The sequence below is a fragment of the Monopterus albus genome, unplaced genomic scaffold (genome assembly GCF_001952655.1).
Source record: "Monopterus albus unplaced genomic scaffold, M_albus_1.0 scaffold218.1, whole genome shotgun sequence".
NCBI lineage: Eukaryota > Metazoa > Chordata > Actinopteri > Synbranchiformes > Synbranchidae > Monopterus > Monopterus albus.
Window position 1 is genome coordinate 589,983 of NW_018128098.1, and position 21,398 is coordinate 611,380.

The 21,398-nt window shown below is 41.4% G+C and overlaps 2 protein-coding genes across 2 annotated transcripts in view; one reads left to right on the plus strand and one right to left on the minus strand.

The window, feature by feature from the left end:
- Positions 1-18,671, plus strand: part of dennd4a (DENN/MADD domain containing 4A) — a 23,945-nt gene extending 5,274 nt beyond the window's left edge. The window contains exons 2-30 of the mRNA XM_020619300.1: positions 1,211-1,542; positions 1,749-1,995; positions 2,087-2,156; positions 2,269-2,438; positions 3,529-3,767; positions 3,869-3,935; positions 4,085-4,143; positions 4,253-4,397; positions 4,701-4,876; positions 5,261-5,361; positions 5,931-6,149; positions 6,595-6,740; positions 8,727-8,860; positions 9,161-9,293; positions 9,625-9,831; positions 9,930-10,058; positions 10,161-10,305; positions 11,578-11,700; positions 12,409-12,519; positions 13,149-13,223; positions 13,345-14,174; positions 14,278-14,494; positions 15,004-15,095; positions 15,221-15,364; positions 15,696-16,046; positions 16,324-16,441; positions 16,696-16,858; positions 16,955-17,019; positions 17,175-18,671. Of these exons, the coding sequence (XP_020474956.1) occupies positions 1,211-1,542; positions 1,749-1,995; positions 2,087-2,156; positions 2,269-2,438; positions 3,529-3,767; positions 3,869-3,935; positions 4,085-4,143; positions 4,253-4,397; positions 4,701-4,876; positions 5,261-5,361; positions 5,931-6,149; positions 6,595-6,740; positions 8,727-8,860; positions 9,161-9,293; positions 9,625-9,831; positions 9,930-10,058; positions 10,161-10,305; positions 11,578-11,700; positions 12,409-12,519; positions 13,149-13,223; positions 13,345-14,174; positions 14,278-14,494; positions 15,004-15,095; positions 15,221-15,364; positions 15,696-16,046; positions 16,324-16,441; positions 16,696-16,858; positions 16,955-17,019; positions 17,175-17,311 (5,145 nt within the window). The 3' untranslated portion in view covers positions 17,312-18,671. The remainder of the gene's footprint in view (positions 1-1,210; positions 1,543-1,748; positions 1,996-2,086; positions 2,157-2,268; positions 2,439-3,528; positions 3,768-3,868; positions 3,936-4,084; positions 4,144-4,252; positions 4,398-4,700; positions 4,877-5,260; positions 5,362-5,930; positions 6,150-6,594; positions 6,741-8,726; positions 8,861-9,160; positions 9,294-9,624; positions 9,832-9,929; positions 10,059-10,160; positions 10,306-11,577; positions 11,701-12,408; positions 12,520-13,148; positions 13,224-13,344; positions 14,175-14,277; positions 14,495-15,003; positions 15,096-15,220; positions 15,365-15,695; positions 16,047-16,323; positions 16,442-16,695; positions 16,859-16,954; positions 17,020-17,174) is intronic.
- Positions 18,672-19,127: 456 nt separating this feature from the next.
- slc24a1 (solute carrier family 24 member 1) overlaps positions 19,128-21,398 on the minus strand; it is a 5,564-nt gene continuing 3,293 nt past the window's right edge. Inside the window, 6 exon segments of the mRNA XM_020619376.1 lie at positions 19,128-19,593; positions 19,710-19,876; positions 20,154-20,243; positions 20,334-20,573; positions 20,759-20,847; positions 21,335-21,392. Of these exon segments, the coding sequence (XP_020475032.1) occupies positions 19,344-19,593; positions 19,710-19,876; positions 20,154-20,243; positions 20,334-20,573; positions 20,759-20,847; positions 21,335-21,392 (894 nt within the window). The 3' untranslated portion in view covers positions 19,128-19,343.

Here is a 21,398-nt window from a genome sequence, read left to right on the forward strand (position 1 = left end):
GTATACCCACAAGGATTAACACTGTAAAGTACAAATATCTTCTGTCAAAATAGTCATCAGCTTATCAGGGAACATTAGACATAAACATCAGTTAATGTAGACTAAAACACTGTAGGACCTTGTGATGAGTCATTTTGAAAGAACACTCACTGATGTACAGAGCAAACAGGCTTATGAAACATGAAATATTTAACAGAATTTTGTTTGTAATTTGTTTTGCATATTGCTTAGGCCCAGAAACTAGCTGAAAATAAGTAAATCTAGGTGTTGTTGGTTCTCTGACTGACTATGTAGAGATTAACAGCTGAATCATTCTCATCCCTCACTGTGATGATGGAAATGCTGCTGTATATTTGCTACTAGAGATTATCTTTTATTCTTTTAAGTCAGTTTCACGCCGTAAGCCTGTAAGCAGTGCTTAGGTTTATGTCCACATTGCAAGACCACAATATGAAACATCACACAGATCCATTAGTTTTAAAGCCAGTTGAAACCTAAGTCCTACTGCTAGCAGGTGAGATACGATCGTAGCGTCCATTGTGCCGTGGTTGCTAGCGGTGACACATCCAGCACAGAGAATGGGCATAACTAATGCTAACCCCTTCATAACCTAGTGAGGAAAATAATAGGCAGCTGTTTATCAGTTTGCGTGTGAGTGTGGAGGAACAGCAGAGAGAGATAAAGCAGGCTGTTCAGCTGAAGCACAATAAGCTGGCCCAGCTTCCAATGCTCCATGCTTTGTGATACACCTATAACAAGCAGACCTCTGTTCCTTTCTTTTTGCCAACATCATACAGTGCCCCCCGAATTTCCCAGTATTCAGTTATAGTTCTTGTACTTTTATTTTCCACATTTATTTTTTTTTATTTCTTAGAGGCATGTGTTTTATTTTACGTAATTGGCTGTGGCATATAGCAAGGTCATTGGTCTCAAGCTCTCCCATATTTCTTGGTGAAATACGATGTTTTTCTAGACAGGAATGCATGCTAAATGCTTCCAGATGCTTCAGTATAGACTGTTTTTGTAATGTATAGTAGGTAATATCTACATTTTACATGCCACATGTTATCTCTATTCTCATGTTTAATCCAGCAATTGTAATAAGAAGACAATAGTGACTAGAGAAGTCAAGAAAGCTCCGAGAGTGAATGTAAAGGTGATATTGTGTCTGCTCAGACTACATCCCTCTCTCCTCCTTTTTACTTTCCAGCCCACAGTGTGGGAATGGGAAATGATGGAGGATAAAGGGCCTCGTGTAGCCGACTACTTTGTGGTTGCTGGCCTCACCGATTCATCCAAGCCTGTAGAGGAGGAGCTCCACTGTGATGATGCCGCGCCCAAGTCTGTGAAACCCAAAGCCCCCATCACCGATGTAGCTGTGGTGATCCGCTCCCTGGGGGAAGAGGTACCCCCAGGTTTCACCTGTGTGGAAAACACCCCCTCAGGCCTTTCTGCAGAGCTCAATGGAGCCAGCCTCAGGGGCCCACAGATCTTCTTGTGCTTCAAGCGAGGCAGAGATAAGCCCCCACTGACAGATCTTGGGTAAGTAGTAATCCTCAGTCCCTGACCCTTTACTCACCCAGTAGCACTAATCACTTCTTGGCCTTGGGTCATTCTAATCTGCTCTTAAAACACATCTTCTAATCTGGCATCTCCTCAGTGAATATATCATGAGACCTCTTCAGGAATATTGTTCTTAAATGTCTCGTTTCAGTAAGATTGTAAAAAAACACTGCTTTATATTTCAGAGTCTTATATGAGTGGAAAGAGAAGCTGAAGCCTGGATGTCACATTGTTCAGACCACGCCCTCAGGTCGCCCTGCCAACATCAGCAGCTCGTCCTCCCAACGCATCTACATCACCTACCGCCGTGCCCCGAAGAGCCAGCCCCACACTTCACTGGCTGTCACTGATGTCTGCATCATCATCCCTGGCAAGGGGGAAACGCCCCCTCACACCTTCTGCAAGGTGGACAAGAACCTCAGCAGTAGCATGGTGGGACAGAGCTCTGAGAACGCAGTTACTTCTCTATCGTGTCTGCATGTCACTGGTTTGTAATGGTCTTTGTCTTTTCTTCATATTCCAGTGGGGATCCTCAATTTACCTTTGTTATAAAAAGTCTCTGGCTAAAGCAAACACAATCGCATACAAAGCAGGTAAAGTAATGTACAGAGTTTGCATTATGTCAGTTGTTAGCAGATTCACTTGCTTTTGTGAGAACACACAGTGGAGACTGTGTTTGACTATGTTAGGTGTACTTGTGTCCAGGTCTGCTGTGTAGGTACCCTGAAGAGGACTACGAGTCCTTCCCCCTGCCTGAGTCAGTCCCTATGTTCTGTCTGCCCATGGGGGCTACAATCGAGTGCTGGCCAGCACACACCAAACATTCTCTACCTGTTTTTTCCACATTTGTATTGACAGGGGCATCTGGAGAAAAGGTACCTACTTTCATTAGTTTATAACCATGTGTCTTTCTCATAATTTTGTTTTTAATTACGCTTTTATTTCATGTATCTTTTATGTGCCAAGATATAGCCAAGAAAACCACTGCTTCCCTCAGAGTTCATTTTTACATCATCATTAATTGACCAATTCTCCCAAAAGCATCAATTTTCTGCCCAATAATGCAAAAATCCCCTCTTAAATTCTCAATTTCAGCCAGACTCTCCATTTTTATCTACCCCTCTGACTCTCTCTGTGCATTAATTTCCCTTATGGATTAGTTTGTTGATGAACTGCAGTAGTATTTCTAAGAATACAGATAATCTTAAGCAACTTCTAAATTCTGACTGGAATCAAAAACAGTCTAAAGGCTTGTGTTTGGAATACTAAAAGGGTGTTAAACCTTTGAAAGCAATGCAGCATGAAAGATTTTTGAGCTCATCTTTTGAATAATGGATAGCTCATGCACCACTTTGGCTGGTGCACAAGTTTTAAATGCTGAATGCTTCACCGCTCACTCGGTCAACCTTTCGTCTGCAGGCTAGTCTCCCAGCACTTTATGTCTGGAATGATTTGCTTATTTACTTGTGGGAAACAACTTGAAAGGACTGAGCATGATTTAGCTGACTCATTATAATGCATCACTTTAGGTCTGGCCTTAAATGCAGAAACACACAAAAGACAGTGTCAGCGAGGTGAACGCACTGCTTTGATGGAGTATATGACAAACTAAGCAACTTCAGCCAGCAGGAAAGTGAATACTGACAGTCTAAAAGAATACAGATAAACAGTTTAATTATGAGCAATAACCAGAAACAGGGGAGTAATCAGAGTCCACGCACAAGGAGGCAAACAGTACAGGCAGTGCTCTTCAGAAAACCAGACGGTAACGTCTTGGAGGGTTTGGCCAGCTCTTATATAAAGTCAATGGACAAGATGAAAATGATCTCAGCCTACTGTGGTGCTGTGTCTTTGTAAAGTTTTCATCATGGTGTTAACAAGTCTTTTTATGTGCGCATGGTTGTGCAGTACTGGATATTCTTTATGCTCGTCATCACATTTACACTGTGATCCCGTTGTGTGTAGGTGTACGGAGCAGCCATCCAGTTCTATGAGCCTTACTCAGAGGAGAACCTGTCTGAGCGTCAGCGCTCACAGCTTGGCCTGCCAAGCTCTGATCTCAGATCTGATGGGACCAAAAGTCTTTACAGTAACAAGAGCATCTGTCTGCTCTCCCACTGGCCTTTTTTCCAGTCCTTCAGGAGCTTTCTTACATTCCTGTACCGATACTCCATCTCTGGACCACATGCCCTGCCTATTGAAAAGTTAGTAGAATTTGTTTTTTGTTGAAGTCTATCAGGTTCGGTTTTGCAGACAGGATTAGGTGCATTTGCTGCTTGATTAACATTAGATTTTTTTTCCACAGGCACATCTCTCACTTCATGCAAAATGTGCCATTCCCCTCCACTCAGAGACCACGAATCCTCGTGCAGGTGAGGTGAAATGTGAAATTGGATGATTGAAATAATGACTCCAGTTTTGTATGCTTCCTTCATTTGGTTTGACGTGAAGGTCTTTAAACACACTGTGGTCACAAGCTAAATCCTCCGCCCACTGATGCTCTTCTGTGTGTCTTCCGCAGCTGTCCCCACATGACAGCCTCATCCTGAGCCAGCCTGTCTCCTCTCCACTCCCCCTCAGGTAGGAAACATCAGCATAATGTAAAATTCTAACATGAAGACGCTGTATGTGTTGGTTGCTTTCTTCTAGAACCATTTGTTTTATTACTGTGTGTGTTTTTGTGTTGTAGTGGTGGAAGCCTCTCCACATTACTGCTAAATCTGGGCCCGAAAAACGCAGCCACTCTGCTGGTGTTGGCTGTCACAGAGCACAAGATCCTGGTCCACTCCCTGCGTCCAGCTGTACTCACCAGTGTCACTGAGGCCCTTGTGTCTGTAAGTGTTTTGTTCTTTCATTTGCTTTCTTCTTTTTTTGATAACACTAAAAAGGGTGTGATTATAGGCATAGTGGTGGATGAGGTAAGAGGCACGGCTGTATCATCAGTGAATCACCCATAATCACATCAAGATCTTCTCTGGTATTAGAAATGTTCAACAATAATTACAGCTGGAAAATACTTTTCAAAGAAATTCCCAAAAAATAAAAATTGTTGACCAGCTTCCTGTTAAAATCTCTTCTCTTGATCATATTGATGCATTATACTGATTACAATGATGAGTGTTTCTCTTCCTTTTCAGATGATCTTTCCCTTCCACTGGCCATGCCCCTACATCCCTCTGTGCCCTCTGGCCTTGGCTGATGTGCTCAGTGCACCATGTCCATTTATTGTAGGTGTAGACTCCAGATACTTTGACCTCTATGTGCCCCCGGCTGACATCAGCTGTGTGGATCTGGACACCAACACAATCTCCCAGTAAGTGACCTCTAAACTGAAGCCACTGTGTGATAGATGGCTACCTTCAGCTTTTAAGGCACCCAGCCAGAAATTATCTTCCCATGGTTTAGGTTTTTATTTGTTTATTCTTGGTCTGATGATGAATGTCCTTCCCAAAGTTTTTGGTATCTGTCAGTGAGACCACCTCTTATGTTACAATAGTAAATGGAATGTGAAATATTCTTACAGTACACAAAAGCACATTTGGGTATAGCTGGTCTCCCACATCAATTCAAAAGCTATTTTACAGAGAGATTAAAATGTCATTGCTGATATCGGTGAATCTGCCTCTCCCCTTCTGTCTTTTTGCAACATTTCTTGACTCTCCTCCCATGTAATAAAAACCATATGGTGTGCTTCCAGAAAAGATGAGAAGAAGGCTTTAACATGGAAAATCTTGCCCAGGAGAGCCTGTAAACATCTTCTGAATACCCTGAATAAGCTCTATCAGCAGCTCACTGAGGGTGAGTCCAGTCTGATGCTGTCATTTTATAGGTGGTGTCATGAATAATTTAGGCCGGCTACTTGACTCTGAGTCAGCCTGTACAGTCAGTTTTACAGTAAAACACACCGGATTGCTTACATAGTCATGTAAAACCATGTTATAATGTTTAGTGCCTCCCAGGAGCTATTTTGGATGAAGTGTAATTTAGTCTTTATGGCATACCCACTCCAGCTCAACCTGCATCATCTACTTACTGTATACATCAATTAGCCAATTACCCAGAATCACTTCTGCTCTTTTACTCAAATTTCGGCATATGGTTGTGTTGTTTTATGGCTTGATGTCGTCTGTGAATGAAGAAAATGTATTAGCTTCTTTATCACTGTGGCTTGGTCAATCTACCAGTTTGATCAAGACTAAAGTAACAACTGTTGGATGGATCATGAAATCTTGTCCACACTATAATAGTGCCCATGGGATGAACCCTAAAGAATTTGGTGGTCTTTTGACTTTTCCTTTAATAACACCATGATGTTTGTGCTTTGGAAATAAAAGTATAAGTGATTTTATGTTGTCATGTGCTCTCAGGTGGTCAGTTGAATCGCGAGGAGGCTCGGATGGAGAACACGGTAACAGACAGTGAGCTCAGTGGGGGGAAGAGCCTCCACACTCTGGAGCTGGAGATCCAGGAGGCCTTCCTGCACTTCATGGCAGCCATCCTACGAGGCTACCGCTCTTACCTGCTGCCCATCACCCAAGCTCCCTCTGAGAAGACCACAGATGCCAGCTCCCTCTTTGACCTCCAAGGTATAGTTCAGCCTCAGTCAGTAATGTGTTATACTGGATGTAATCACAAAACACAATGACAAGCCATTGTTGCCTTGCCTTCATGTGATTCAGTGCTGTGGTGGGTCAGGGAGCTAATGTCTGAGTGCTGCTGTACCAACGTGTGGCCTAGATCACTGCTGTAATAACTGGTGATTTAGCTTCGCGCTGGAAATTAGGTTTGGATGGCAAGTTGCAGAAAGCACCGTGATTAATAGCACAATGTGCCCACACATCTGTTTGCTCTTATGCAAGCAGAGCAGCAGAGAGCAACTTGTTTCCTCGCACACTATTAATTTCCTGTAAATGCTGATTAAGTCTGCATTTTGACCCCACAAAATGTTCTGCAACAGCTTGAAAGGTGCTGACACTGATATTAATACCCACTTGTCATGTTTGTTATTATATATATATATTTTTTCCATAGGTTTCTTGAAGAGCAGAGATCGCTCCCATCAGAGATTTTACTCCCTCATGACTAAGACTCAGATGTTCAGCCGGTTTATAGAGGAGTGCTCCTTCGTCAGTGATAAAGATGCCAGCTTGGCTTTCTTTGATGAGTGTGTTGATAAGGTGAGGCTTGCAGCTTATCTTTTATTATAGATTTTCCATGTCACCGATTATTTATCAGAAGAGCTGCATCGTTGTGCTGCATAAGAACAAAAGCTCCAGTAAGTCTGGCTGCCAACCGCTTGCAGTTCTCAGAGAAAAGGTTGAGTAATTTAGAAGATAGATTAATAACTTGTTGTCCTCTCTCTCAGTTAAGCCATTTTGTTGAGGCCTTTGTTTAATTTAAATGAGCTAACAAGCAAATAACAAGAACTAATAGAAATAAACAGAGTAATTAACACTCCAGCATCTCCCCTAAGCCTTGTATTAACATCAGCACTAAGCCTTTTCTTCTATTTTTTCCCCCTACTTTTTTCTCAGTCCTTTAATAAATCGTTTTGCTCTTTCCTTTTGGTCTTCTCCTTTTCTCTGATTTTCTGCCTTTTGTCTTTTCTCTCTGCTCCTTTGTCTTCATGGCCCCTGCCTGTTAGCTATTTACCACTGGAGGAAAGGTAAGCTACTAGATCTTGCATTGTAGTTTTAAATCTTTTGTGTTTGCAAGGGTATGTTTTTATATATTTTTCCTTTTTTTAGCAATAGTAGCATCAGGTAAGATCCTGATCAAGTGTTTTCCAGGGTCTTTACAGCGTGGCTGAGCTCCAACTGTTTTGTGTGTGTCCATTCATTCTGAATGAATCAAAGTGAGGTAAAGTAGGAGTGGAGTTAAAAGTGCAGAGAAGGTCTTGAATGTGAAGATGTGCATTAGCTGTATGTGTCAGCAGTCTGTATTATTGAACCAGGTGCCATTAGCCTGAAGTGTTAGACTCTGAGGTGATGCTGAGACAGTGTGATTACTCTGTGCTTATTTTGTGCACTGTCCTGACTTCATTAGCCTCTGTGAATTACAATATAGAAGAAAATAGGAAGACAAAGACAGAGGTACTAATCCTTATTTGTTGAGATGTTGTGCATTGTGGTGTTCATATATTATTTCTTGCTCGTCCTCAGTTAGAGGGCTAATCATGAATCATTTGACAGCTTTATTATCACATGCTGCCTACTTATGTTTTGCAACACCCCCAAAATGGCAAAACATCCACCTCTTCTCCAAAAAAGCTGTGTACTAGAACACTTGTGCAATCAGGAAGTCACATTTACATCCTGCATGAATGAACATTGTGGTCATTATTGAGAAGTGGAAGCGTTGATTCATTCAGCGTCATTGCTGCTGAGGTTGACAACAAGTGTGTGATGTGGAAAGATTCTTTTGGTGTAAGAGGAAGGTCAACACTTAGAGAAACACTGAACAGAAGTGAAGTGAGCAGGTCGGTGAGAGTCAGCTGACTGAATCATCCACTCGACTGAACAGAATAAACCCAGTAATGCAGTACCATATTCAGGTGCTGCCATAATATTAATTATTCGTGAAGCACATACCAGAGATGAGCTAATAACTCATTCAAATAGCCAACCACCACATCGGCATAGCAGGATGCTTATGATGGCAGAACTATTGTGCATATTTTCTCTTAAAACAAACATGAAGGCTTTACCTTGTCATTGTCCTTTGTGTTGCTGCTGTTGTTCTCAGACAGGCAGGTAGACTGTGGGGCCTTGAACACTTTTCTCCATGCAGCAGATCAGTTCTGAGCTGAAGTAAATGTGGCAGTTTAGTGTCATGCATTGCCTCCAAAGCTATACAGTTAAATGGTTAGCACCATTTTGTCCAGCTCACTGCAGCCTGGATTCATTTAGTCTTGAAGATACATAGGATGAAGGCCCTGCCTCAGCATGGAATGGGGACACCGGCCATATTCCTGATGTAGATGGACTCATTACTGACATCTGTTTACCCTCACTGGACCCTCATATCTAATCTGATCTGAGGCCTCATACAGTGCCATGAACCTCTAAGCTGCATTAGCAACTGTGTACAGTATTTGTGTGCATAGCATAGCTAAGAGGAAAGATGAAGAACCATGGTAAATGTGTGTTTCTCTTGCAAAGCAGATGGACATTGAGCGGCCAGAGGACACTAGACTGATTGAACTGGATGAATCCCACCGCAGCGAGCACACAGTCTATATCAACCCTCCAGAGCTGCCTCCACTGCCACAGGGGGAAGAACATCCTCTGTGCTACAGGTGCAGATCAATCTCTAATCGGTCGATACAAAACAGGCAGTTTCTTTCTCATACACTGTCTTACACACCTTAAACAGCACTTCTCAATGACACTGGGTGCACACAGTGCAACTCCAAAAGATGAGACTTTGTGTTTATTGCCTCTGTTGTTAAAGAATTTGTCACCGCTGTAAGACTTTTTCTGTCCATGCACACACAGCTTTGAGAGCCAGATTGCTGTGCATGTCACGTGGCTTGCTAGTGTTTCTGTGGGACTGATGTCTGTTTCAGTTTATTTCATGAGAGCATGTCTTTCTGCAGCTATGCTGGGTTCCCTGTGCTGAATGCTGAGCTTCTAGAGTCACTGGAGGGACAAGTGCCTTCATCAGCAGGCATGGCCTCGCGTCACAGCAGCCCAGCCAGCCCTACAGCCATTTTTAGACGCTCTAAACAGGTCAGCTGTACGAGTAGTGAGATTTTGTGGGAAATAGAGCTTAAACACCATTACATTGTACTGTCTTAGAAGTGAATGATCATTTATTGTTCTAAAATACATATGTAAACACAAACTTCATTTCCCCTGCTTTTATCTCTTCAAGTATCTTTTTCTATTATGAAATTATGAATATTATTATCTATTGTGAATTGAATGAACTTTTTGTAAATGTTTTGTCAGTTTTAATTCTTATTGAGGTGTATTTGTTTCTTCTTATGTTTGCACTCATAACAGTGGATAATGGTATAAATGTGAATACTTTAAATCTGGCTATTTCTTTTAATCTCAGGAGATTAAATCAGCTCAAAGAATGGCCAAAACCTATTCAGCTATGCCTCAAATGTGGTCCAAGTGTCTGCTGCGCCACTGCTATGGCCTGTGGTTCATCTGTCTGCCAGGATTTGTCGGAACCTGCCACTCCAAGGTGCGAGCTCTGCGTACAGCTTACGATGTGCTGAGGACGATGCAGGACAAGAAGCTGCAGGCTCCAGATGATGTAGGAGGCTGCTAAATATAAGACAAACATGCAGATATACAGTATATATTATTGTAGAATTGTTTTTAAATGAGATGTCTTCATGCTTTCTCTCCAAGGTCTGTTACCGTGTGTTGCTGCAGTTATGCGGCCAGTACAGCCAGCCTGTCCTGGCTGTCAAGGTGCTGTTTGAGATGAAAAAGGCTGGGGTTCAACCCAATGCCATCACCTATGGGTACTACAACAAGGTGTGTACTCTTGGTATCAACTAAAGAGTAAATAATAAACAAGAAAATTTGAATTGAACAGTTTAGTTTAAATTTTAAAATATTACCATGTTCATGCTCCAGGCGGTGTTGGAAAGCACCTGGCCTTCCACCACCAGAGGAGGCTACTTTCTGTGGGGAAAGCTGAGGAATGTGGTCCTAGGTGTGCTCCAGTTCAAGTTAGCAAGGAGAAAACAGCAGACTCCACAAAGAGATCCTCAGCTCTCAGGTAAGAATACAAATGTCAGCTCTGACAACCCTTAATGTCCATCCTCATTACAGCTCTAATATTTTTCATTTTATCGCAGTGCTTGCATAAACATTCGGTCCAACATTTTCAGAGAAAACAATGTTTCTTTAGCAAGTTAATCCATGAAAGCTTCCATGGCCAGTAACTGACCCTTGTTTCAAGGGAAAACTAATTTTTAGAACTGCACAGAAAGTTTGATATGAATATAACATATTTAAGATTGAGTAATAATATATCACAAATATTACAGAAAGAACAAAAACAAACACTTGGACACTCAATGAATGAATCGTCCGCATATGAAATCAGCCATAACATATTTTTAAGCATGTTTTTGCCCAGTGATGACCACTACAGTATATCATACACTCCCACACTGACTGTATACATATACAGTACTGTAACACACTCCAGCAGTAACTGCTTTATGCCCAAGACTATCTGGTTTTAAATTGTTTGGGAGTGGATTAAGTTCAGTGGTAACTACTTTTCACTTGCACACAAATTCAGTAAATGACTTATAATAAAGGATTATTCTTACTGTTGTTATTAATGACTAGACATGTAAATGAGCTCTGGTCTGGGAGCAGGTGTCTTTCCTGGTCTCATGCCTCTTCCAGCACATTTTGTTTCCAACCCACGTTTCCTTAATGACACTAATTAAACAGAGCGAAGAGAGTTTTCCTCTCCAGCAGACACGGCGCCCAGGTTGCTCTTGGTGTCAGGCCCTATTTCCCACAATGGCCCAGTGAGACTCTTTTGCCACGATGACATGCTGTGTGAGGGGCTCTAATGAAAGCGTTACGTTTAATCCCATATAATGTAACGTTATTCTGGTTGTTGTTGTGTGTTCCCTTTGATTTCATTCACTTCACAAAGTGGATTTTATACAACATTTCAAAAATGGAAAGGTGATCATGTTAAGTAGTATGATCTTAATCATGATTGTTATTTCAGTGAGTAGTAATGTGTCTGTGAAATTGCAAAATGTGAGTCATTCAGGCTTCATTTAGCTTTTCTTTGAGTTAAAAATAAGATAGAAAAGTGAAACCTTGGCAATCAGGCATCCTTTATGTTCAGTGATATTCACTCTTCATGAAAGCTATGTATACTATAGGCTGTATGTGCATTCAAACACTTCTGAATGATAATGACTGTTCAGTCACTGTTTATTTACTGCTCCTATAGCAGCTGGGCTCTGGTTTGGATTTTAACCTTTTATTTACCATCTTTTCTATGATCTCCTTGTAGATGGCAGTGATCTTGACACCGTCAGTCACGGCAGTTTGGACAGTGCTAATGACTCTGTTGAACGCACGTCCATCGACACCGATTTCACTAAAATGGACTCTAGTGATGATGGTTTTAGTACAGGTAGGGAGACACAGCACTACTTCTTTATGCAATTATTTTATTGTCACCATTTAATTGCGTTATTGCTGCTCCTTGTGTCTTTTTTCCTCTGGAAAATGTGGTAAAGAACTGATTTGATTTTACCACCTTAAGAAGCCTACTTGTGTAAAAACATTGTTATGGCCATGTGGAATAAGGAAAATTAAGGATGAGGTTGCCTTCAATAGGCATTTATGAACTGTAGATAGAGGACAGTAGAGACATCAGAGATTATTGTGGTTAAAGGTCCTACACTAACATTTTCATTAGTCTCAGTCTGGCTCACAATTTGTCTCACTTGTCTTATCTCTTGGCCCTGAACAAAGCAGAAATTCTGTGAGAATAACGCACACAGTGGGGCAGATTTGTACGTTTTCTGCAGTTTGACCTTGTGAATATGATGCAGTCTTTCAAGGACTGCTCCTTTCCCGCTGCTCCAATTTTTTTTATTTTTTTATTTTTTTGTTCTGGGAGTGTTTTGTGCTGTAAGCTTTAACGAATGTCACCATGCTCTGACAAACAGAAACCGTCAGATCAGTTATCTTATAAAGTATTCACTGTGACTAAATAGCTGGCTATTGATTCCCTCTGCTTTTTTTTTGAAAGATGAAACAAAACTGTGAGAGAAAAATATAAGAAACCAGTCTGGTTTTCAGAGGAGTCAAGCTTATTATCTTTTTTTTTTTTTAGGTGGACAGTCAGACCAAGGCTATGATTCACTGTCGAAGGAGGAGGAGAGGATGTGTGGCAGAGACACTGACAGCACAACACTGGCCGACGACAAAGGCCAGAGGCAGTCCAGTGAGTTATAGATTAGCTGCTACTGTATCTCTGATCTTTACCTCTTAGTAACCATTTCTGCAGATGTGAATCACCACTTACAGGCAGCAAAATAAACACTTTCTCTCTCGTTAAATGCTGCGGTATCACATTGCTGTGTGGGTGTGTTCTCTATCCATCCATTTGCTGTTATATTTAGATGTTTTTCAGAAACTGACTCTGTTGGTGGGTGAATGTGTTATGTAAGCAGGTGACTGTGTGTATAACAAGAGATGTCTTGTATTTTGTTGCAAATGATGACAAGCTATGTCTAATGCAATCTCTGTACCAGCTTTACTAATCAATAGTCCTCACTATTTGGTCTGACATTTCATCAGTCTTACTTTAACTTTTAATGATAAAATACAAGACAGCCATAGTTTAAGATAAACACCCCTTCTCTGCCCTGCTGCATTAGCTATATGCATGACCTATATAAACAGCAGCACTCCAGCAACCTCTATGGATTCATAAATGTAATGTATTGCAGTAACAAAAAAACTTCATTTTCTAATTAAATGTAGAAGCCTATACTGTTTTTGATAGAATCATCAGATGCACATAAAATTTGTAATATTTCTTTAACAATTTGATATCATTTATATGTCCAGCAGCTGAGATTGAGGTTCCAATCAGCAGCGTATCTCCTACTGCCAGAAGCTGCAAATCAAAAGATGCCAGTGCAGGTGAGTTTTACTCATAAAGAAGATTGCCTTGAAGATATTATGGCTGTTTAAAACAGCATCATAAATCTTCAGTCCTTCTCTATGAGAGCTAAATGTTTTTCCAAATATGTTTTTCTCACAGGCAATAGCAGCAGGATTGGTTCTAGTCCCGCTACTGATAGCATTTTGTGTGGAGTTCTGCCAAAGACAGAGAGGCCAAAATCTCTAGATTTGTCTGGAACTCTGAGGCTCACTGTGCCTTATCTAAGCTCTGTGAAGCAGAATCACTGTGAAGAGAAACTGTACTGGGTAGAGGAAGAGGAGGCAGAGACTGATAAACAGAAACCTCTGGCGGAGAGGAGTGGAAGCTGCAGTCATGCAGTGGAGAGGCCAGGCGTCTCCACAGAGAGGAATATCAGCTGCAGCACTGGTACAGTGAGGAGGACAGGTATAGAGACGGGATTTGACCCCTTGTCACTGATGGCAACCGCAACTGCACAAGAGTGTGGAAAGGACAACAAGAGCACGCCTACTGCTCGGCACGACCTCGCTGAGGAGATTGAGATGTACATGAACAACGGCAACAGCCCTCTGAGCAGCCGCACGCCCAGCATGGACCTGCAGAGCCCCTCGTGCCCCTTCCTTAGCTCCACGTCTTCACCTCACACCTCCCCACGACCCCCTGCCCTGCTTCGCTCCAACACACACATCCCACTGACTGTCAGATCCAAGGAGAGGCTGAGGTCGTCACCATCACTTCCACTGGGTGTCTGTAACAAAGACAAGGAGAGGCCTTTGTCATTCGTGTCACCCTCATCACCTACCCCCTCCACTTCATCGTTCTCCATGGACTCCCTTTTTACGCCAACTCTGGATATTTTCAAGAGCAGTGTCATATCAGCAGGGAAGGGCGTGGCTGAGAAGGCCAGTCGCCTCTACTCTCGTCTGTCCTCCCAGACTTCATTAATACAGGTTAGTAGTGCAACAGTTTTCACCAGTGATTATTTCTAACAATAATATCAGAATTCTATTCACAGTGAACTCTTGTAATGTGAATTTTGTTTGGCTCCTGTAGGATGCAAACTGTGACCGCATTAGTGTATCCTCGATGACATCGGGAGAGGCAGACTGCTCCTTGATGCTTGATAATGACTCCTGTCTGGACCCAGATGGCTTTAGCTCCCCCCAGCAAAGCAGCATGTCCCGACTCAGGAGGAGTCCCATTGTGGGCCAAACCAACCTGGGCAGCCCTAGCACCCCCAACAGAGTGTTCAGACACAACTCTTTCTCCGGTGTGTTTGACAGGTTTTTAAATCCCTCTACATAATCTGTTATTGGAGTAAAGTTGCTAGTTTGTGTTTTACATGTGGAATCTTGAAATGTTTGCATTAGACAGCACAGTCTACATATTTAAAGTAGGTGCTTTACAGCTGTGCTCATTAAATCATTGTTTTAACTGCAGTGTTGCATCGGTTCATGGAAAAACACCTCTTGGTGATCTAAATTTAGAGAAGGAGTAGGGCTCAGTAACGGAGAGAGTTGGGTGTTGTTCTGTGGAAAACTAGGCCAGCAGGCATGAGGGCTGATTCAGTGTGTAGGCCTTTCCGCACTCAGCCACAGGCCCTATGCGCATACAGTACATACTCGCATGCACACTGCTAGCAACACAAATGTGGCACACAGATATGCTAAATCTTTACTGCTAGGTTTAACTTTTCCAGTTGTGCTTTATTTAATTCAGATGTGTATAGCTTTTATAGTTTAGTTAAATCTTTGCCTCTTTGTGTTCCATCATATTCAGGTGGTTTGGCACGGCCCTCTAAAAGTCCTCACGCTCCAGATTCCTCCCCCGACACCAGCCGCTTACAACCCACTGTCCATTATGCTATAGAGGTAAGTTACATACTGTAGATACAATATCCCTGATCAGACACCTGGCTTTAGACTGACTCAGACCATCCTGATTGTGTATTGTTCTTCATCTTATTTGTTCCTTGTCATGATGTTTCTTCCTATAGGTGCTGATGTCCAGTTGTTCGCTCTGTAAGACGTGTGACTGTCTGGTGTATGATGAGGAGATCATGGCTGGCTGGACAGCAGATGACTCAAACCTCAACAGTACTTGTCCTTTATGTGGCACAGAATTCCTGCCTTTCCTCAATGTGGAAATCACAGATCTGAGAACAATCCTGCTTACACAGATCATCACAGTGTGTTTACTGTAGGTTATATACTCATGTACTCAAACACTTTGAGTAATTGATCAGGTACTTTCATATTTTGACATTAAATTCAGTAATAATATAAGGTGAAATGTTTTTGATGTCATGTGTGAGATTGTCTTTTTACAGTGTCTAGCTGGTGGGTACTTTTTCAAAAAGCATTTAGGTACACAAACGAAGACACAACCTCTTTTATTCTTATGGCCTCTTTAAACAGATCTACTCTCTGTATCCTGACAGGTCTTCTAAAGAAAGTAATCCTGTTATAGAGGAGGACATGTCTGCATCTCTCAATCCGGAAGCCAAAACGTCTGCAGTAGCCTCCGCAGCTCCTCTACAGAAGCAAGACAGCAGCAGGAGTGCTGAGCCAGCTGTCCGAACCTCAGCCCCAACGTCTGCCTCTGCTCCAGTGACGGTGCCCTACCTGAGCCCTCTGGTTCTGTGGAAGGAACTGGAGAGCCTGCTGGTAAATGAGGGCGACCAGGCCATCTCCTCCCCAAGCATTGTCGACCAACATCCTATTGTCTTCTGGAACCTTGTGTGGTACTTCAGAAGGCTGGAGCTGCCGAGCAACCTGCCAGCTCTTATCCTGGCCTCCCAGCACTGTAGCCATGACGACCAGGTAAATAAGTCTGACAAGCTCAACCACATATGGGAGTGGGTAAATTGGCCCATTTACCATGAACTCACTTGACTTTGTGTATGTAGGATCTGAACATTTCTGACTTTGGCATCTCCTAGTGGTAGTAATAAAAAAGGCATTCAAAATAATACATGAAAGCAATGCTCATTTTCAGTTTTTAACAAATGAAAACAAAATAAAAACATTAAAATCCTACCCAGATGGGCTGTATGATACAAAATCAGGGATTAATCTTCCACATATTTACTCCCTTTAGACTCCTCAGGCCTTTTCATCTGAGGACAGTAAGCAGGTGCTTGTGAGAATTATGTGGGACAACCTGAAGTTGCACCAAGACAAAATCCAACCCTGCTATGTCCTGTGGAACACACACTGTAAGTTATTACAGACTGAGGTACATTGTGTTTCTAAAGGTGAAATTACTTTCAGAAAATGATGGTAACGCTGACAAGTTTGATCAAGGTCAGATATTTACATGCAAATTAAATCGTGACTCCATCCATAATTCAGTTCAGGATTCCTATTAGTCATGCCACCTTTATCATGGCTACATTTTCAAAGTTAATTTTGAGTGACGGAGATCAATGAGTCTCTGATCAGGGTGACTTTTGTCTCTCCTTCTTTGCAGGTGCTAACTCCCTGATTCGCTTTGGGCTGTGTGAAGAAGGCCAACTCTTCACTGTGGAGCTACTGCAGGGTTTAGTGAGGAGCATTAAGAAGAGCGATGTCTATCAGCCCATGAGCCAGATCATACAGCTGCTGTGGCCAGAGCTGGGTTTTAAGAGACAGAGGTAAGGAAATACAGGTTTTGATGTTAGGTCATGCAGGGAAGATGATACAACTGGAATATCTAATTTGATTTTTCTGTTTTCTTTTTCACCAAAAAGGAGCCTCTACAGAGATTTATTGTTCCTTGCACTGGTGGCTTTGGGGAAGAACAACATTAATATCAGTAAGTTTAATAACCTGATATACTGTTTTTAGCCATGCTAGCAGCATGGAATGGCAATATTAGTCTGTTGATTGGGCGGCCCTCTACTCTGGTCCAGATTGAAACATCTCTACAATACTGGGTAGGCTGACAGGAAATTTGGTTTGTCATTACAGGTGCTTTTGACCGGGAGTACAAGTTGGCATATGACCGCCTCACGCCCAACCTGGTTAAACTGACACACAACTGTGACCGCCCCCCTGGAGCAGGGGTCATGGAATGCAGGAGGACTTTTGGAAGCCCCAGTTTGTAATTCTTCTATTACATTATGTTTTTCCTTCAACTGCGGGCGCTGCTGCTGTTGTTTTGGACTACTCTTCAGGCTCAGGACCAGCTCACCTGATTGGAGAATACGTCTCTTTAAAGCACAACTGGGAAATGACACTTAATGCAATGCAACTGCCATGAGTTTCTTCTGTTCTCTTAGAGCTGAGAGGTGTGGAGTGACAGACCTTGTGTTTGTAAATATTTTTTAAAATATACTGTATTTTCAGTATAACTGCAGTGAAATGTTTGTACAGTTATATAGTCTATTTTATGACTTTGTTTCTGAAGCTGTGAGTTAATATGTAAAAGTAAGTGTATGATCACGTTGTCTAAATTCCTCAGTGGTCCTGGTGACCTTGTCAAGACTGTTGTCGAGTGTCTGTATAATAAATACTTGATTTTTTAGACATTCATGTTACAAAGCACTTTGACAAGATGAGCTCTAAGGTAATGCTGTGGCCCAGCAGCCCACACTTAAGTGACTTTTTATTTGGCAGCTGCAGGACATACTGTGCTGGCTTTATATTTCCATTACATTCACAAAAGAAATTCCTCCTTATCTGCACATTGTAAACCTGGTAGGGCCATACTCATATGCCTAAATACACTAAACTAGGTGATAACATAGAAAAAGGATACAACTTGACATTATTTCTGAATCATGAAGGATGTATTCAATTAATGTATACATGTTTATTAATGTTTCCTTTTTGTACAATGCACCAAAGTAACCACAAAGGGGACTAATACTTCATTGATCTATTTACAGCTATTTTTTAGGCAATACTTAAAAAAAGTGGATTGAATAATTGTGTGTTATATGGGACCACGAAGGATACATTTTCTTAAAACAGTACAATCAAACTGAAGAAAGACGAAACAAAAAACGTTTCTTTGCACTGAGTAAATTAAAAGATATGTAAATGTCAAAGATGTCAAGTTTGAAAAACAGCTCCAACCTGCCCTATATCACGATCACTTCTAGTATTGTACACTGTGGTAATACTGTAGTAACTGACAAAACCTGCCTGTTTGTAGTGTGATGCAACTTATTACCGAACTTCACCACAATAACTTATAATGACACAATGCTGGACTAGATAAGGCTGTGTGCTAGGAGTAAACGCCGGCCTCACAGCTTGTAAATTTGCATATAATCCACCTTGCAAGTTGTAACCAATAAGTAAAAAAAGAAAAAAAAAACACAGATGACCAAAACAATTTTATGTCTACATGTTGTTTACACTATTTGACAAGTTAAACGATGTTTATGAAGTATTATTTATCAATTGTAACACAGATGCTGATTTGTATCATTTTTACATAAAAAAAAGAAATAAAATTTCTGGCTGGATCTATAGTTTGCTTTCATTTATGAATAAACATGTTCTATGGATCTAAAGTTTTTTTCCTAAACTGACTGTTATGTCTGACTCTTTTATAAAATGGATGTGCATTAAAGAATAGTGAGTTTAACAAACTCAGGTTCTTTATAATGAAAGTTGTTGATGCCAGCATATACTTACGTATAATATAGATTTCATATTTAAATTAAACAAACATTTTTTAAAACCAACATTTTCTAAAATGTGCAGTGATTCCAGATTTCTAATTTAATTATGTAGATGCTGTTTTGTAAAGAGTGAAAGAAATATTAACATCCCCATTAGGATTCATTTTGTTTAATGCTATAACTGCACCATCTTCACTATATTAGACATCTCTGCATCTGCATTATTCTGCTTCTCTTGGAATAATAGAAAAGTTATTGTAAAAACTACCATCATTACTAAAAGTGGGTATGTCCTAATGAGATCTAGAAAATGTTGTAGTATGTATATTGACATGTGAGACAAATGCCACTGACAGCAATGCAGAGTAACTACAGTAGCTTTCCGCATGGTTTCTGCAGATATCCAGACCCATGCTGATGAAATCCTTACATGTGTATTAACAGGCCTGCTTCAGATCACAAATGAAGAAAATGGCTGCTGCACAAATGCCCTCTGTTCACATGTTCAGATGGAAACAGGACAGACAATTATGCGATCCTCCAGCATCACGCTAAGCACCAGGAAGATAAAGTAGAGCAGAAACATGGTGAAACCCAACATCTTATTCATCTTCCACCTACAGTATGCAATGGAGATGATGACAAAGAGGAGCATGAGGAAGAGCAACACGATGGCACAGAAGAGCCCATTGCTGCTGACAGCCACTGGAGCCAAACCATGGATGAATGAATACAGGAGCCATGGCAGTGGAAGACTTTTGAAACAAAGAGAAAGTGTCAAGCACAGAAAAGTTGGAGATACAGATATCTGTTAACAGCGTGTTCGTCAGCATTTCCTTTCAAATTAACTCATGAGGCTACAGGGGCTTACCCCACAGTGATGTCAAAGATGTTACTACCCACAGAGCTGGACACAGCCATGTCGCCCAGGCCTTTACGTGCCACAATCACACTAGTAATGAGGTCAGGGATGGAAGTTCCTGCAGCCAGGATGGTCAGGCCCATAATCTCCTCTGAGATGCCGATGGTTTCACCCACCTACAATGTAAACCAGTGTTCAGAGTGGAGAAAAGATTACTTTCATGTTTCTCTCTCTCTCTTAATGTCACTTTCAAAACTTATTCATTGGCTCAGGAAGATTTTAATGGAATTAAAACATCCTTTGACACATGGACTTATGTGTACTTGGCTTCCTTGTCAGATTTCTCTCTCTAAGCCAAAAAAACAAAAAAACAAAAACAAAAAGGTCACTATTTATCTTTATCCAAGCTGTGCATTTCAGATCTTATCTTAAACTTTTACTACCATGACTGACCTGATGGGCCCACCACACCATGAGATAGGAGAAGACAGCAATCCACAGAATAGACCCCAAAAAGGTGGCCACAAAGAACTTTCTGTATTTCTATTGGACAGAGAAAACAATTTATCAGCAAAACAATGTTCAGGCATTTGAGAGAGCAGAGCTGATCTCAGAGACGGCTCTGAGTCATACCTGGTTGCGAACATCAGGGACTGTGAGCCACAGAGGGAAAACTATGGGCAGCAGGAAGAGGTAGGTGGCTTGTTTACGTCGTGTGTCAGGCCACTCTAAAGACAGAGGCTCATCTTCTTTCTTCTCTTCTTCTTCCTCCTCTTCGTCATCATCTTCATCTTCACTGGACTCAGTGCTATCTTCATCACTGTCAGAGTCTTCTGAGCCTCCTGACCCATCCTCTCCTGCAGGCACATCCTCCTGAAGTGGTGAGGACAGACATCACGAGTCACATCAGGTAAATGAGCGATAAAGCAAAGACCAGAGAAAACTAAATATGCCATTTGCCTACAGTTTCAGCTCTGTACATTGACTCTTACATAGACAGGTATCAAAGACTGACTTCTGGGCTTTTTGATAACCACCAGGACATGGTTGGAGAGTACCTTCTTGTCCTCTGGCTGCTCCTTCTTCTCTGTTTCTGTGGCTGTGGCAGCGTCTGGCTCTTTGGTCAGTTCAGTTTCTGTTCTGCCATCTGCAAAAGAGATCCCAAAAGTTCCCTCATGTCTTATATATTAAACTTTATGTAGAAAGACTGGTCATATGGAGAAACACAATGAATGTGTTGTTAGGAATTAAAAGATAAATAAGGGGTCTTCTCATGGCATCTGAACTGAATTAACTCACTGCCTTCACAGGTGTATGTCTTTTTGTTTTATTACATGTACCTATAGGCATTCTGTCTAGCACCATTTGTATGCTGTTGTTTTACAGTGCATGTAATCTGATTTACATCTTGTTTTATTACACTGCCATGTATACATTTTATGTTTTACTACTGGTCGCCCACCTGTGGTATGTTGCCATCAGCATAAAAGGATGCTAAGGACAAATTTTACCAATGAAGACAATAAAGTTATTTTAATGAAGATCATATATCATAGAGATATAATCCTTCTCTTGTCACAGAACCTGTTAAACCCATTCTGCTCATGAACGAACATCATATCCTTCTGTGTTACCTTCACTTTTGTCTTGAGCTTTGTGGGCTGCCTTCCGTCTAGCCACAGTATTCAGATTCTCATC